Source organism: Rattus norvegicus, chromosome 8 (assembly GCF_036323735.1).
Source record: "Rattus norvegicus strain BN/NHsdMcwi chromosome 8, GRCr8, whole genome shotgun sequence".
NCBI lineage: Eukaryota > Metazoa > Chordata > Mammalia > Rodentia > Muridae > Rattus > Rattus norvegicus.
The window spans coordinates 124,659,673-124,676,439 of record NC_086026.1 but is presented as its reverse complement, the minus strand read 5'-3'; the positions used below and the strand labels follow the sequence as shown (position 1 = coordinate 124,676,439).

The following is a 16,767-nucleotide window of genomic DNA, read 5'->3' as shown; positions in this document are numbered from 1 at the left end:
AACGTTGACCTCTGCATGGGAGGAGCTAATCTTATTTCCACTCAGACTATTCACTTACCTTCCGATTTTCTGAAAGAACTCAAAACATTAAGAAAGACGTTCTTGACACAAAATGAAGTCCAGCTGACAGAGAGTGCTTTGCTGTTCTAGATAGGCTTACGTGCGTGGGAGTGAGGTTCAGGGAGCGGGGCTGCGTAGGAAAGGACCACCTTGGAAATATCTTACAGTCAGGCCTGTTTGGCACACAAAGCCAGCCACGTCAGAGGGCCCAGCTTAATGTCAATGGAGATGAAGGGGGTATCATCATGATTCACCCTAGGCAGTTCTGGAAGCAATGAGCCTGTCCTACTCTGGGCTTGGGTGTCCAGCTCTGTTCAAACAGAAGGGTGCCTATGAGCCATCGCGGTTACGGTCTGAAAGAGGAAAATCTCCAGCGGCCATGAAAGAGGCAAGGGAAAGAGAGTTCAGCCTAAAGTGGGGAACGGGAGTCCTTCAGAGTCCGTAATGGGTACATTTGTTACTTTCTGTACAATGTGTGCCACCACGAGTAGACCCTAGGGCACTGGAGAGATGACTATTAGTAAAAGTCATATGCAGATTAGCGTGAGGACCTGAGTTTGAATCCCCAGTATCCATGTAAAAAGCTGGGAGCCGCAATGTAAGCCTGTAAGACTAGCAGAGTAGGAAAAGGAGACAGAAGGATCCCACATCAGTGAGCTCCAGGCTCAACGAGAAACCCTGTCTTAAAGAGGAAGGCAGCTGACATTGACCTTTGACCCACACCCACATACACGTGGACACGTAGAAAGAGTGAGCCTTATTCTGAACTGTGGACTTTGATAATGATGTATTGATACTGATTCCATGGAGACCACCCGCTGACGGCGCCCTTGGGACCCCCCCTCCTTTCCTCTGCAGGGCATCCAGATCGTGTGTGAGACACTGACCGAGTGCTGGGACCACGACCCCGAGGCCCGTCTCACAGCCCAGTGTGTGGCAGAGCGCTTCAGTGAACTGGAGCACCCAGATAGACTCTCCGGGAGGAGCTGCTCCCAGGAGAAGATTCCAGAAGACGGCTCCCTGAACACTACCAAATAGCTTTTTCTGGGCAGGCTGGGCCAAGACTCCGGAAGCCGTCCTCTAACCAAAGACCAGAGGCAGCAGGATTGCTTTCCTGACTGATGCTTCTGGAAAACCAAGGACTTGCTCCCTTCTTCCCTAGTAGCTGCTCCATGTTCAGAAGCAGCAGTGGCAGCGGTGGCAGCAGCAACCATAGCAGAAGCGGTGGGGGAACGAGTGACAGAAGGCATCCTATGCCTTGGGTGTTGTCCTGGCATAAGCTGTGCTAGCACCTCCTCAGGAAATGAGATTGATTTTTTTTACAACAGCCAATAACGTTTGCACTTTATTAATGCCTGTGTGTAAATACGAATAGCTATGTTTTATATATATCTATATATCTATATGTCTATATCTCTCTATATATAGCCATTCTCTGCACGGAGACAGTGGAAATGATCAAATGTCCCCCGGGGAATTAGTTTTTATTGGAGAGCTCTGGAATGGAGCGGAAGGGGCTCGGCATAACGTTAGCACTTGACAATCATTCACACGGGAGATGGTCCCTCGACTGCAGGGTTGGGGGGACAATGTGCCAGAAGGATCCATGCCTTGCAGCCTGCTTTGGCCACAAAACACTTTGTTTTGCAATAATTACCCTCTACAATAGGGTGCTTTACGAACCAGGGGGCTAAGTCCCAACCCAGCACTATGTCCCAGGGTCTCCCAAGTGTCTTTGCTTCTCCTGATTGTATCTGTGACATTCAAACCTCACATCTGATGTGTGAACGAACCTTCTGGCTTCGCCTTGAAACTTGGCCCCATCTTTCTGCTTTCGCAGACTACCAGAATCAAAGAAGACCCATTCCCCACCCACGAAATTGCCCCACAGTCTACTGATAAGATTGAGATCTTTAATTCTTTTCTTTGCATTCGTTACTATTATTTGTTCCCAGCCATTGTCCTTTGTTTTGATTTTAAACATGGCGCACCCCACACCCAGCCCCTGAGGCTCATTGTGTTTAATTTTTTTGTCTCCCTGCCGTTGGAGTTTCCAACTTGCCAGGACAACACCAGTGGGTTCCATTTTCCGAGCTTCCCAAATAACAGGCAGGATTTGAATGGCAGAACTGCCCATACTGTACAACTGCTCCCCCGGGACACTTTGGACCCCTGTTTTCCTCAGTCAGCACACCTCATAAAAAGTTAGTTGAGCTTCTTTTGAACTATTTGGGATAGGGCAGAAAAATCTAGATCCCCAATAAGGAGAGGAGATAGTTCCTAGCTCCACCACCAGGTGGCACCATCTACAGCAAGAAGTTGTGGGCTGTTAGGCAGCCGCCTCACTTCTCACTGCAAAGCCTCCATATTTCCCATTACTCACACCCACCCCAGTCTAGAAATGAAAGCTGCTTCTACTCAGGATCTAGCATAAGAAACATGCATCTGTAAGCATGGAGAGAGAGCTCAGTGAGTAAAAACGATTGCCTCACAAGCAAGAGGACCTAAGTTCAGTCCCCCAGAACACATGGCAAAAGCCATGTCCATTGGGACACCCTTGTCATCTAAGCTCTGGGAAACCACTGGTCAGCTAGGAAGAAGGCTGTCTCCAAAGCAGGGTGAACAGCGCCCTGAGGAACAACATCTGACATTGACCTCTGACCTCCGTCACACATACACCCATGAACACACTTGCACCTTATTTGGGGAAAACATTGGATTGCACAAACCTTATCTGGTGTTATGATTTGAAACTGACATAAGTAGGGCCTCAGGAGACCTGCGGGTGACCTCGCTAGGTCAGGTCTCTTTGTACACATAGTAAGTTTTCGTCTGCCTCTGCAAGGGAACGTCCCTGCTCTAAGAATCTTTCTCTATGGCTACTGGTCTCTGTGTGGTCCTAACCTTGGCAGAAATGACAGGTGCATCTTTGAACAGGGGACGTGCAGGAGTCCCATGTAGAGACAGGGAATCTGCATCCACTTGGATGAGAGCAGAGATTGGAGAGCTTTAATAGGAAGTTTGTCAATCCACCAACAAGTGTGGATGTGGCAGACCACAGTCTCTTCTAGCAAATGTGTTTTTGAAGCGACTTATTTTCAGCCAGATAGGACCGTGATTGGAAAACCATCGAGGGGTCTTTTGTTCTGTAGGTAGGGTACACAGTCAGGTCGGGGGTAGGGCAAAAATCTATGCTCTCTTTCCCATGAAAGTGGGCTGGGAACGCCGTGGAAAAAACCCCAACCCACTTGCTCCTTTGGGCTCGCCAGTGCTAACCCAGTAGCTGTTGTTCTGCGCCCTCTAGTGGTGAATTGACAGAATGCTGGTCCACTTGTGGGGTTTCTAGGGTTCAAAAATGACTTCACTTCCGGGTCATCATCAGAAACTGGAATATGGTGTCATGTTACTGTGGCTTGTTTTGTTTGTGTCATTTTTCTTTTCTTTATTCGAGATAAAAGACCAAGGAATATCATTCCTGTCATTCCTGAAAGTGTTGACTCTTGTTCACTACTCTGCGTAAAGGGAAGGTTTTATTCTTTTATTGAACACTTCAGCCATACTCATGTATTCAAATAGGAATGTGAATGCACAATACTCTTTTTATATCAAGACCTAAAGCACTTATTTTCAATCTATGCAGCGTTTGTCTTTTATATAAATAAAAATGTCTAGAAGATCAAATAAATCCAAAGCCTGCAGACGACCTTGCCTCTTGTTGCTCTTCTCAGGAGCTAAGCCACTCCACACGCCGGATTATTCTTCAGCACAGCAGAAAATGTCCTTTCGGACTCTTCCACGTGGACTGCCGCTGAGCAGACGAGGTGCCGTGCTTACTCACAGAGTACGGCACGGGTTAAGCTCCAGGTGTGGGAACCGTGCACGGAGTTTCGCCCCCACGTGGATGCTGACTTCCCCATGGCTTCGTAGACTGAGCTCCTTTAGGTTAATCTCTTTCCCTTCACACACTCTAGCTCATCCAGAGACCATAGAATCACTTGCAACTTGGCCAGAATGACATACATCTGGGAGGAAGGTACAGAAAGGAGTGGGTGTGATCCAAGGGAAGGGTCTGATGAGCCTTCCTACCTGCTTCTGGGAGGGGACATGGCACCAGATCCCGTTTTGATGGTCTCTTGTAGGTAGTCACGGCTGCTCTGATAGAGATAACTTATGGAACATGTGTGTGTGCAAGTGCACACTCGTGTGGTGTGTGTATGTGTATACGTGGGGGGGGCTATGTGTATGTGTGTGTGGTATGTGTATGTGTGTGTATGGTATGTGTATGTGTGTGTGGCGTATGTATGTATGTTTGTGTGTGGTGTATGTGGTATATGTATGTGTATATGTGTGTATGTATGCATCTATGTGTGCATATGTATGTGTGTGTGCGTGTGTGTATGTGGGTGTTTCTGTGTGTGTGTGTGTGTGTGTGTGTGTGTTGGGGATGTTCTACAACAGACTCGTGTCCCTTTAAAAAAAAAAAACCCAGGAGAGATAAGGCAGTTGCGTGAGGAAAGGAGCTTGGCCCTCAGGTTTCAGGTGGAAAAACGTCAGGTGATACAGTTTGCTCATAATCCTAGCAGGGGAGGCCTCAGAGATAGAAGCTCTTCTGGGCTTGCTGGTTAACCAGCCTCGCCTAACTGAGCCCCAAGTCAGTTAGGTCAGTGAAGAGACTGTGTCAAAATCCAAGTGTCTAAAGAATAACACTAGAGTTTAACCTCTCATCTCCCCATCCACCCATGCACATGTGTGCATGTGCATGTCCACACGTGAACACACACACACACACACACACACACACACAGAGGACCAAAAGACAATCCACGACAGAAGTGCACTAATAAAGGAAAAGTAGCCCATGGAGCCTGCTGTCCCTTTTCTCAGTGCTGTCCCTGATTCCTGTGTCCTGGCATGGTGGCCTCTTGATGTGCCAGCATGGCCTCTCTCCATCCCAAGAACTGCTTTGGCCCACGTGACTCTTTCTCCCAGGTCTGTCACAGTAATGGCTGCTTCGCAGAATGTGCGTCTGCGTGTGATTTCTTCCCTCTGACTAGCACGCCAGTGACTGCCCTGTGTACCCTTTGAAAGTCCACACATTCGTAGGCAAATGGTTGGAACTGGAAAATATCATCCTGAGTGAGCTAACCCAATCACAGAAAAACACACATGGTATGCACTCATTGATAAGTGGCTATTAGCCCAAATGCTCGAATTACCCTAGATGCCTAGAACACATGAAACTCAAGACGGATGGTCAAAATGTGAATGCTTCACTCCTTCTTTAAAAGGGGAACAAGAATACCCTTGGCAGGGAATAGAGAGGTAAAGATTAAAACAGACACAGAAGGAACACCCATTCAGAGCCTGCCCCACATGTGGCCCATACATATACAGCCACCCAATTAGACAAGATGGATGAAGCAAAGAAGTGCAGACCGACAGGAGCTGGATGTAGATCCGCTCCTGAGAGACACAGCCAGAATACAGCAAATACAGAGGCGAATGCCAGCAGCAAACCACTGAACTGAGAATAGGACCCCCGTTGAAGGAATCAGAGAAAGAACTGGAAGAGCTTGAAGGGGCTCGAGACCCCATATGTACAACAATGCCAAGCAAGCAGATCTTCCAGGGACTAAGCCACTACCTAAAGACTATGCATGGACTGACCCTGGGCTCCAACCTCATAAGTAGCAATGAATAGCCTAGTAAGAGCACCAGTGGAAGGGGAAGCCCTGGGTCCTGCCAAGACTGAACCCCCAGTGAACGTGATTGTTGGGGGGAAGGTAGTAATGGGGGGGATGGGGAGGGGAACATCCGCAGAAAAGGGGAGGGGGAGGGTTTAGGGGGATGTTGTCCCGGGAACCGGGAAAGGGAATAACAATTGAAATGTAAATAAATACCCAAGTTAATAAAGATGAAAAAAAAAAGTCCACATGTAGCTTTGCATTTGTGGGTTGAACCTAGAAAACCTTGCCTGCATCTTGGCCGACAGTAAATTGCTGCTTTGCATAAAGGCGGATTTGTAGGAAAGCCTCAGATAGCATTAAGGACGCAGAAGGAAGGGGAAGAGTGGTCTATAGACCACAGCAGGGAAGGGTCTGCCTACGTGGGCGTTGGCAGTAGAAACAAAACGCTCACTCCATGAGCAGTAACCCCGATCTCCCATCAGGCTGGGTAGGGAGGCAGGGAGGGAAGGTACGGATGCCCAGGGGGAAGAACTGGATTTTCAGAACACAGGTCCCTGAGCTACAATCAGGGGCAAAGCCAAGTTACCCAGGAACTCGACTTTTGAGTAACCAAAGCACTTGCTTTTCTGTGTCTTGTTGTCTCCTCATTAAAACTGGCCACCTCAGTGGGACAAAGAGGCTCCCTAGCATGAGGAAACGCCTGGCAGTCCGTGTAACACATCTTTGCATCTGTGTCCCCATAGCCCTGTTTGCTTTAGGGGAGCCAGAATGTTCCTCTGTCTCCACTTTATTTGCCCAGCACTCCCCTGACGATGTCTAAGTTAAGGCTTGCTTGAGAACAGTGGGAAGAGGCGCTGGTCTTCTGGGTGTGGGTAGCATTTCTTCAGGTGTGAGATGTGTGCTGGTACCTGAGATGATTTCACATTTTGCCAGCCATCGGGAACATTTTTTTTTAAATCGCATGTGCCCTTATCTCAAAAGGTATTAGAAAGACAGTAGACCATGACGCCTGGACTTTCGTAAATGTTTCTTGAATGACTGATGAGTAAAACACTTTTTTCTTAAGTCTTCGTGAAATGAACAGCACTTATTTGTGGCGATCACGGGAGATGAGTTCACAGGGCTGCCAGTTCTTGTCTAAAAATAGAGACAGCTTATTAAACCCAGGAATGGAAGTGGCCTAACAAGCCACCGAGGAAAGAGCTCAAAAAAACATCTGACCATCTGGTGTACAGCCCCTCCTAGGAGTTTCATAGTCCTTACGTCTCTGGCTTATGGGGGGGGGGGGCTCCTCCCCACCCCACCTACTCACTGCACGCATGGGCATGCTCAGTTCTGTGCATGAAGCTCAGATAAGGATGGGCTGCCCGGCTTCCTTTTCAAGTTGGCGTGCGTGCGTGCGTGCGTGCGTGCGTGCCTGCGTGCGTGCGTGCCTGCGTGCGTGCGTGCGTGCGTGCGTGTTCACCTTGATCTTTCCATTCTGTTCCTACTCTAGCTACAGGAGGATTCTAATGGCAACACCTGGGCTCCAGAGTCAAATTGCCCACCCTGAGAGCCCCAAGGCTGGCGCGAGGGGCAGCAACACAAAGCCCGGGAGAGCTCAGTGGTCCGACTCATTGATTGTGCTACTTTTCTGGTTGCTGGGACCAGATACCTAACAAGCCGGGGAGCGGGGAGATTTCTCTGGTTTTACAGTTGAAGGTGACACAATCCGTTGTGGCTGGGAAGACACTGCAGCAGGAAGAGAAGATGGCTGGCCAAATAGTGTCTACGAGAGCTAAGCTATGTTTTACGTTTTAATTCCTGTGCATAAGAGACCCACAAAGCACAAAATGTCTCTAACCTTGCTGAAGGACAGATACGTCCTGAAATGCTGGAAGCTACCGTTTGTGTAAGACAGAAAGCCTCGTGTTTTTGCTCCCCTTAAACAAGTTGGGTTTTTTTTGTTTTTTGTTTGTTTTTTTGGTTTTTTTTTTTTTTTTTTGCCCAACTGCACAGGTTGTGGTCGGTCACATGTAGCTGGGAGATACATGACCAGGAAGTACGTCGGTATTTACGCTTGACTCTGGATGTAGGCGGGAGGTACATCAGGATCAAGATATATCTTGCCAATGATTGGGCCCGGTGGGGCACATTATAGCCTAATAGGTTTCCCTCTATTAACCTCTGCAAAATGTGGCTTGTCGCCACTTTCTGGGAATCCTAGGATGAACCTGGCCAGAGGCCATCATCCTGGCAAGTGCTTAATTAAAGCTCGCTTCAGGTTTGGCTCGAAAATTGTGGTAGTGGTCTTAATATCGTCTGGTAGTATTAACAGTGTCCACAATCCGGAAGCAAAATCAGAAGTGGAACCTTGCTGGGAACCTGAAGTGAACGGTCCATGACCCACTTCTTCCTTGAGGGTCCACCCACTTTTTTGTTTTTTGTTTTTTTAATGTAGGACTGGGAGGGGAGAGAGGAAGATTAGGGTAGGGGAGAGTGAGGGGTGAAAATGATGTAAAGTGTACTCATGCAGGAAATTCCCACAGCTTTTTTTTCTTTTTCTCTTTCTTTTTTTAAATTTTTTATTATATATTTCTTTACTTATATTTCAAAGGTTATTACCCTTCCGGGTTTCCTGCCCATAAGCCCCCATTCCCTCCCCTCCCCCATACGGGTATTCCCCGCATTCATCCCCCTTATTCCCCTCCCCCATATTCCCCTGCACTGGGGGTCCAACCTTGGCAAGACAACGGGCTTTCCCTTCCACTGATTCCCCAACAAGGCTGTTCTCTGCTGCATATGCAGTTGGAGCCCTGGGTCAGTCCATGTATAGTCTTTCGGTAGTGGTTTAGTCCCTGGAAGCTCTGATTGGTTGGCATTGTTGTTTTTGTGGGGTTGCGTTAGCTCCAACAGCCTGGGCTGAAGTGCAAGCTTTGTGCGGCCATTGACACCACCAGCTCAAGCTACGGGGTAGTGCTGGAAAGCTAGAGAGAGCTGCGGACAAGAGCAGAAAATCTTCACACACACACACACACACACACACACACACACACACACACACACACACACACACACACGCTCCCCTTGCACAAGGTCTCTGGGCTCAGTCCCAAGAGCCTCAGCCAAAATGGAAGCCAAGGTCTTCTGACCCACCTCTAGACTCTGTCCTGCCCCGGGTCATTTGCATTCTGGCTACTGCTAGGTCAGGAGTATTAGCAGTAGGCAAAAGCACTCCTAGGGGCCTCGTCCCTCCAGCCAATCAGCCAATCAGCGCTTTGTAGATGCAACACTAGTTCTGCTCCAAGGACTTCCTGTTTTGTGGTGACCTTTTATTTTGTGTGCAAATGACATGCTAATGGCCCTGTCTAGAAGGCACTTGCTTCCCCTGGTGAAAGACATGGAAACTTTTCATCTAAACCAGCCTGTCCGGCGTCCCTTTCCAGAGATGCTACCCTGGTTCGCATCTGCTCATCTCATCCATTTTTCCCTGAAGTAACTGCCTAATCGCTGCTTATCAGGTTTCTAATTAGTTTCCTCTTTTTTTTTTTTCACTCGAATAAGTATGGCTTCATACTTTATGGGTTGGGGGCCTTGCCTTTCAGGCCTGATTTGCAAAGACTGTTGATCAAGACAAGCTTGTGAACTTGCCCACATTTCAGGGCCTGCCAATCAGTTGTGCATGGCATAATCTATTCTATTATACCTCCTGATACTTAAAAATAGCTTGTTAATCACCTTCCTGTTCTAATTAAGCAGACATTGCTGCTTCGTTTTATTATATTTTTTGAGAATTTCCTGCATGAGTACACTTTACATCATTTTCACCCCTCACTCTCCCCTACCCTAATCTTCCTCTCTCCCCTCCCAGTCCTACATTAAAAAAACAAAAAACAAAAAACAAAACAAAACAGAAACCAATCATCTGAACATAGATGATCCAAGCGCTGAAGAGGTGTATCTGGTGTGGCACATCCTGGTCTTCCACTGTGATATTGTAGGGCAATATTCTGGTCACCTAAACTATTCAGGCTACACTGGAGGACCAGATGACTTTGGGGTGGAACTGTTAAACAGAAAACCAGAAAAGTCCTTTGAAATCCCAAATGGTGTGCTTCCAAATGTCCTCAGGCAGTCTGTGAGGGCTCTCAGTCCAGGAGACAGAATGAGCACCCAGCTGTGCACACAGCATGATAAGAACAAAGTTCTGTTGTTGGAAGAAGAAGAAGAAGAAGAAGAAGAAGAAGAAGGAGGAGGAGGAGGAGGAGGAGGAGGAGGAGGAGGAGGAGGAGGAGGAGGAGGAGGAGGAAGAGGAGGAGGAAGGGAAGGAAGGAAGAAAGAAAGAAAAAGAAAGAAAGAAAGAAAGAAAGAGAGAGAGAAAGAAGGAAGAGGGGTATGTAGCTCTTCCAGTACTGGCAGTGTTGGAACCTCAAGTTCAAACATTGATGGAATGAGCTGGCAGATCCGGAGGCTCATAGATCCAAGCCCAGAGACAGAGAGGCTTATGGTTGTCAGCTGTAGAGATCAAAGGGATTAATTTTTAGGTGCTCATATGAGAGGCTTCTCTCTCTGGGCTATCCCCACTCTTGGCCTGACCCTTGGCATTTAGAAGAAGGCTCAGCTCTTCCCAGAAACCAACAGTAGTAGTGCTTAGCACCGGTTTGTGGCACAGCTCCAAAACCGTGGACACTGGGAGTCCTCAACAGCAGCTCAAGTTCTACCTTGTGAGCATTGGAGACCTAGATATACAGGTAGCCCTCAGGGATTGGCCATGCCAGAAGCCTTGAAGCAACCAGGACCCACAGTCTCCTGTCTTTGTTTCCTTGAGCTTTGTGCCTCCTGATCGCATTCTTTACTTCTCTCGGTGTCTCTCTGCCCACCATCCTTATGCGTCCCCACCACTTCTCTTCCTTACTGTCTCTGTTCCGGAGAGCCTGTTCTCTGGAACGTGTCAGCTGCCCTCTCTTTCCTGCTGTGGCTCCTTCCACTAACTCAGCAGTGTCAGGTGTGGGCACCTTGTCTGGCGCTGTGGTTTTCTTCTCTTTGCTTTACCAGCTCAGCCTACACTATGCATGCTGGCTAGTGTCACAGCAATGACACAAGCTTGAGTAAGGAACCGCAATAGAGAAAAGCCATCCATGGGTTCTAGCTGTAAGGCATTTTCTTGATTAATGGCAGATGCGGGAGGACACAGTCCATTGTGGGTGATGCCATATCTGAGCTGGTGGGTGGTCCTGGGATCTATTTAAAAAAAAAAAAAAAAGAGCCAATCAAGTAATGATGAGCAAGCCAGTAAGCAGCATCCCTCCATGGCCTCTGCATCAGCTCCTGCTTCCAGGTTCCTGCCCTGTTTGAGTTCCTGTCCTGACTTCATTCAATGGTATACAATAATGTGAAGGTATAATCCAGATAAATCCTTTCCTCCCCACCTTGATTTTGGCCGTGACGTTTCATAATCACCGCAATAGAAACCTTAAGGCACTATCCATGATAAAAATCATCAGTAGGCAAGTAAAACCACCCTAAGGGTGGGGGCTAGGGGAGAGCATGGGGGTGGGGGCTGTTTTCAAGCTGGCTGGGAAAATAAGCCAAACAGACAAGGGGGATATGGCATGCAAATGTAAGCCTGTAATTTGCACCAATCACAATTGCTTCCAGTTCTACCAATCCTAAGACTTACACACAAGGACCAATCCCTGGCCTCTAATGACATTAGTCTCAAGCTTTCTGTTGGGTCACTGAGGGACGTGCTACCTCCTGGTCTAAAGTTAGAAAACTGAAAAGCTGCCAGAGTTAGCAAGGGTCCTCATAGCTCACCAAGACTTTGATGGTGGAAGACCGTAGGTTGACTCTACTTGACGTAGCTGGAGGACGGTCTCTGGAGCAGGTGCTGCAGCTTCAGGAACAGTGGCCGTGCACCTGGGAAAAAGTTTCCCCAGTGTTTGCAGCCTGGTGAAAGCAGCCAGCTTGCTATGATGTCAGCCCAGCCTGTCACTAAGAGGGATTGCTGCCTTGAGAACAGGAATAGTCTGGCAACTTCCAGTGACTGAAATCTGTAAAGCCCACAGCAACTCAGTTCATTTAAAGCCAGTGTTGAAAGGATGCTTAAAACGAGACCTCCTGTCCCGTTCTTAGCACTTTGACTTTTGGTTAATTATATTTGTCCTGCCTGCCACCACCTGACTTGTGTGTGTCTTTGGCAATTCTGGAATGAAACTTTAAAAGGAGATTTCATTGATTTCATCTGTCGCCTATGTTTTGATTTAGTTTTTTTAAATTTTATTTATTCTTTATGTGTTTGTTTGTTTGTTTGATGCTGTTGTTTGAGACAGAGTGGAGCGGTGGCTCAGGGCTCTGACAATCCCTGTCCACCCAAGGGCAGTTCATTACATGGAGCCTTTTTTCTTCATGAGTTCTAAGGGATCTGACTCAAGTCTTAATGCTTTTAAGGCAAATGATTTACTGAGTGAGCTCTCACCCTATCCTCTCAAACAATTATTCTTCTAACCATTGTGCCAAATACCTGATTGATGGTGTTTTCTGAATATTTCGAGAAACAAACAAAATTAATGGAATTGCAAACTGTCTGACCGGAGCAGTGTTCTCCATCAGTCGAGAAGAGGCATGTCTCATCAAAGGCAGCTGGACCTGAGCTGGGCTGTTGAGTTTCCCATGATTACCTAGTAGAAAAGATGACTGAACAACAAACCCATACTTTGCTATTTATTCTTTTCAGATTTTTTTGGGGAGGGTGGAGGACTGGTATTGACTAAGACAGAACATTTCTGGCCTCTTCTATTGTTAAACAAAATTTCCAGTTGAATCCAGTTGACTTCTTCGGGATGTATTGAGATCATCAATAGAAACAGAACTGTCATGTAAAGAGAGACCAGTCATGCACAGTGCTGACAGAGATCTTTATTTCATGGAATCCAACTTATTTCAAGCATCAGTCTTAGGAGCACTCTATGTAGAACAATTTTGAAAAGGCAACGAGAGTCAACTCATGCACGATAGCTCCCACCACCAGGGAGTTTGAAGTAATTCAGGAAATGAAGTGAAAATACCTTTGCTGAGTGGAGACAGTGAAAGGCTGCACAGTCTACAATGAAGATGTTTGGTGCAGACTACACAGTACACATCCATTTCTCAAAATTTAAATGTCAGGAGTTAGTGATCCATCGTCAGGCGATTGCAAGCCCCCCACCTGGACAAATCTCAACACATAGCCTTCATGTACACGTCGTCTCCAGATTGTCTGTTCCTAGTCAAGAAAACCCCCAGAAATAAATCTAAGGTGTGGGTTCCAGAGAGAGTTGCAGTCATCCACGTTGCAGGAACAACAGGGGACCTCCACGGAGAGGTCTCTAAATCTAGAGTCTCTGCTCAAGATAGACCACTGAAAACTCTAACTGACATTGCAGAATTTGAGAAGGAGGATGTTGTACAACCTTGGACTTCACTTCTGGAATTTATTTTATTCCCTACAAAGCCGAGAGTGAAAATAAGAAGTGCATTCCAAAATGTAAAAGAGGGACAGAGACCCACACAGCCTTGCAATGTTTGTCCCCACCCAATAGCATGCTTGGAGAAGTGGATTAATGTTTTCTAATCATTGATCAAAACTGTTTGGTTTTCTTCCCCTAATTTATAATGCAGATGAATTAGAATAGTGATTCATTGTAACTCCTGAAACAAAAACGAAACCCAAAAACACTTCAGCCCAAATAAAACATGTATCTTTAGGCTGTAAGAATCTAATATAGTCTATCTATCTATCTCTCCCTCTCTTGCATATATATATATACATATATATATATATATATTTGAATATTTCAAAAAAATATAATGGGATTGCAAACTATCTGACCTCAGTGGTATTTTCCATCAGTCGAGAAGCTGCCCTGTCTCACTAAAGGCAGAATGGGACCTGAACTATGGCTATTGAGTTTCCCATGATTACCTACTAGAAAAATGACTCAACAAGCCCACATTTGCTGTACATTCTTTTCCACTTTTTAAGTGTTAAGAGAAACCATTTCTAGCATATAGCTAGCTAGCGAGGTGTGGGGATGTGGTCTGTATTTTTCAAAGACTGGCTGAGAGGCTACTGAAATATCACATGTCCTTTAGGGGGTAAAACAGCTGTAAAGGCTTTTCACTGGACCATTGTCTCTCAGAATTTATTGTGCATCAGACTCACCTGTTGGGCTTATTAAACCTCAGGATGCTGGAACCAGCCAGAGTTTCTGATTCAGGTGGTGTGGGGTAAGGCTGGAGAATTTGTATTTTTAGTAAGTCCCTGACGGTGCTGATGCTGGTGGCACAGGGGCACACTGGGGTTCACTGCTGTAAGCTCCACATTGCGCTTCTGTGTTCTTTAGAGAGCAATGGGAGCTTACAAACCAGCATCCATCCGAGTGGCACTGCCTAAAGTGTCCTCGGGGTTGTTTCAAAGGATGATATTTGAGAGAATAATTCTTTATAATGTCTACTTTCTCCGTTCTACAAGCAGTAGCAGCAGGCAGCCAAAGAACCCTTAGGACTATTTGCTTAGCGTTTTCTGTGTGGGGAGCGGGCGTGTTTCCTAATCTCACCAGGACCGTCATCTGTCTAGTGAGTCTTCAGATGCACTGGATCCGTGACCGTCCCCAGGACAGGAGTGATGCCTCTGGGGGATGAAAGCCGTGGCTACATGTCTCTACCCAGGCTGTCTATCTCATCCAGCAGGAAGTCCATGTCTTCCCGGCTCACTTGAGGGCTGATGACCACCTGGCGGAAGAAGTTGACTTTCCCCCGGTGGGGCTGGTAGCCCAGCATGAGACTCCCCTTTTTCATCATTTTCTCCTTAATGGCTGGGGCCACCTGTAAGGGGAGAAAGGACATGGATTAAACCACGTGGCTTAGCACTTCACCTGTTCTTTCGTTAGCCGGTGCATCTCTCAGTCTTGTCCCAAGGCTGAAGTAACAATAACTCACGGAGAACTTAGAGCACATAGACACCAAGTTGAGTGTCTGAGATATGTTAGCTCACCCTTGACACCACAGGGAAACAGTGGCAGCGTGTCCGTGGACAGATGAGTAGAGTCAGGCGTGGGAGAGTATTTAATCCCTTTCTGATGCTGGGATTAAATACTGTACTCAGAAGCAACTCAGGGTAGGAAGGAGTTCATTTCAGTTTACAGACCACAGGCTGTCATGAATGGATGTCAGCGCAGGAACTCAGGCAGGAACTTGAAGCGGACACCATGAAGGGACACTGCTTGCTGGCTTATTTGTGTGCTGATGCTTCTAATACAGCCCAGGATAACCTGGACAGGAATTGGTGCTGTCCCTAGTGGACTGGGACCTCCTATACCAATCGGGACACTCTATGACACATATTCAACATGATCTGGAAGATGTCTCCCAGAGATCACTCCCTTCTGGGCTATGTCAAGTTGCTGGTTAAAGCCAGCTAGGACATGGGATCCTTCCTCAACCAAGGGAAGGTATTTCAGCTATGCTGGCCGCTGCCCAATGAGCTCTCAGGATCTGTCTGTCTCTGCTGGGGTTACGGCACACATGACCATGCCTGGCTTGAAGGTTGCTGATGATTCTCGATGAGTGTACTTTATATAGAATGGTTATGGGCCATGGGTTGTCTGTCCTCTACTTAAGGGAAGGCTCACTTAAGCATTTGAAAATCCCCGCTCAATGGTCAAGAAAATAAAACAAACGTCCTTTCCGTAAAGACGAGGAAATAAATAAAATATATATAACTGAGCAGGTATAATGGGAAAATATTTATGTAAAATGTACATACGAAAATGTTGCATGATGATACATCTCTCTCTCTCTTTTTTTAGGGGTTTATGCTTTAGTTATTAACCTTCATGGACCTGAGTAGGAAGTGTCTCTGCCTATATGCACATACCTGGATATGCATGCATCACATGTGTATGTATGTGGGTGTTCACACATGTAACGTGAACTTCTTCTCATTCAGATGCCAACACGTGCTCTTAACATCTGGTCACAACCCCATCTGGTCACCAGGGAGTGTCGAGACAAGTCTTACTTAGGCTCGTGACAAAGCCTCACTTTTTTCCCTGTTCTAACAAGCGGTCACTGGCTATACCTGTATGTAAACTGAGGCCGTGAGGGAAATCCCAGCATGGTGCCAGCAGTGATCAATATTAGGAAGGCCTTGACAACCACAAGGGCCGTGTGTCCGTCAAGGACAGCCCAAAAGCATTACGTTCAGAACTAGCAGCTTGTGGGCCTGTGGATGATTTTAGGATCACGACCCCTTTCAGATCCATTTCTGTCAGCTTGCTGTTCCAAGACACAAATCAGCTTGGACTCGCTGCCGATTTAAAGCACCCACACTCGTGGCTTCAGCATCATCTGTTTGGGCCAGTTTACTTTTCAGTGTTTCAGTTTTTCTCTCCAAGAAGGGTGTTGCTGTGAAACTATAAAAAGAATGGCTGTCTTCTAGCCTCCCTCCACTAGGTCCGGCACCACAGTGCCCCAAGGTATCTGGTAGATACTTCATCTCCATCAGCAAATCACCTCATCCGCTCTGCTCCATCCCATATGACACTGCCAGAAACACACATCCCAACTCCGTGGGGGCCCGGGTCTCCAGCCGCCACCCACTCTCTTAAACGTAAATCGCTACATGAAAGACCACACAACACAATAACCTCTGATCTAATTGATGAGATACAATTGCTCACCTAGACATACAAAGCCCTGTACACATTCATCCCTTGAGAATATTCATAACAACCTGTAAAGGCGCAGAGTGGAATCTAAACGTGAGCCTCCATGTTCTTTCCACCGCGGCTTCTCCTTTCCATCTCTTCCGTTCCAGTCCCCTCCTCTTCCCTCAAGCTTTCCTCCCGCCCATCCTTCCTTCTCGTCCAATGACAGGCCTTGTTCTATCCTGTACCTGCCCTCGCCTGTATGACGGGCATTTCCTGTCCACCTGTGGAAAGCACTCGGGACTCACAGCCAGCTTAGGGCATTCCGGCCACTCGGTGATGCCATCATCAAA

The 16,767-nt window shown here is 47.1% G+C and overlaps 2 protein-coding genes across 5 annotated transcripts in view; one reads left to right on the top strand and one right to left on the bottom strand.

Annotated features, from left to right (window-relative positions):
* Positions 1-3,763, top strand: part of Tgfbr2 (transforming growth factor, beta receptor 2) — an 89,065-nt gene extending 85,302 nt beyond the window's left edge. Inside the window, exon 8 of one of the 2 annotated variants that reach the window (XM_008766690.2) lies at positions 919-3,763. In XM_008766690.2, coding sequence (XP_008764912.1) covers positions 919-1,098 — 180 coding nt within the window. In that variant the 3' untranslated portion in view covers positions 1,099-3,763. The remainder of the gene's footprint in view (positions 1-918) is intronic. The other variant, NM_031132.4, reaches the window with a different exon arrangement.
* An 8,861-nt stretch (positions 3,764-12,624) lies between these two features.
* Positions 12,625-16,767, bottom strand: part of Gadl1 (glutamate decarboxylase-like 1) — a 180,080-nt gene continuing 175,937 nt past the window's right edge. For all 3 annotated transcript variants that reach the window (XM_008766660.4, XM_039082694.2, XM_039082695.2), the window contains exon 15: positions 12,625-14,591. In XM_008766660.4, coding sequence (XP_008764882.3) covers positions 14,418-14,591 — 174 coding nt within the window. In that variant the 3' untranslated portion in view covers positions 12,625-14,417. The remainder of the gene's footprint in view (positions 14,592-16,767) is intronic.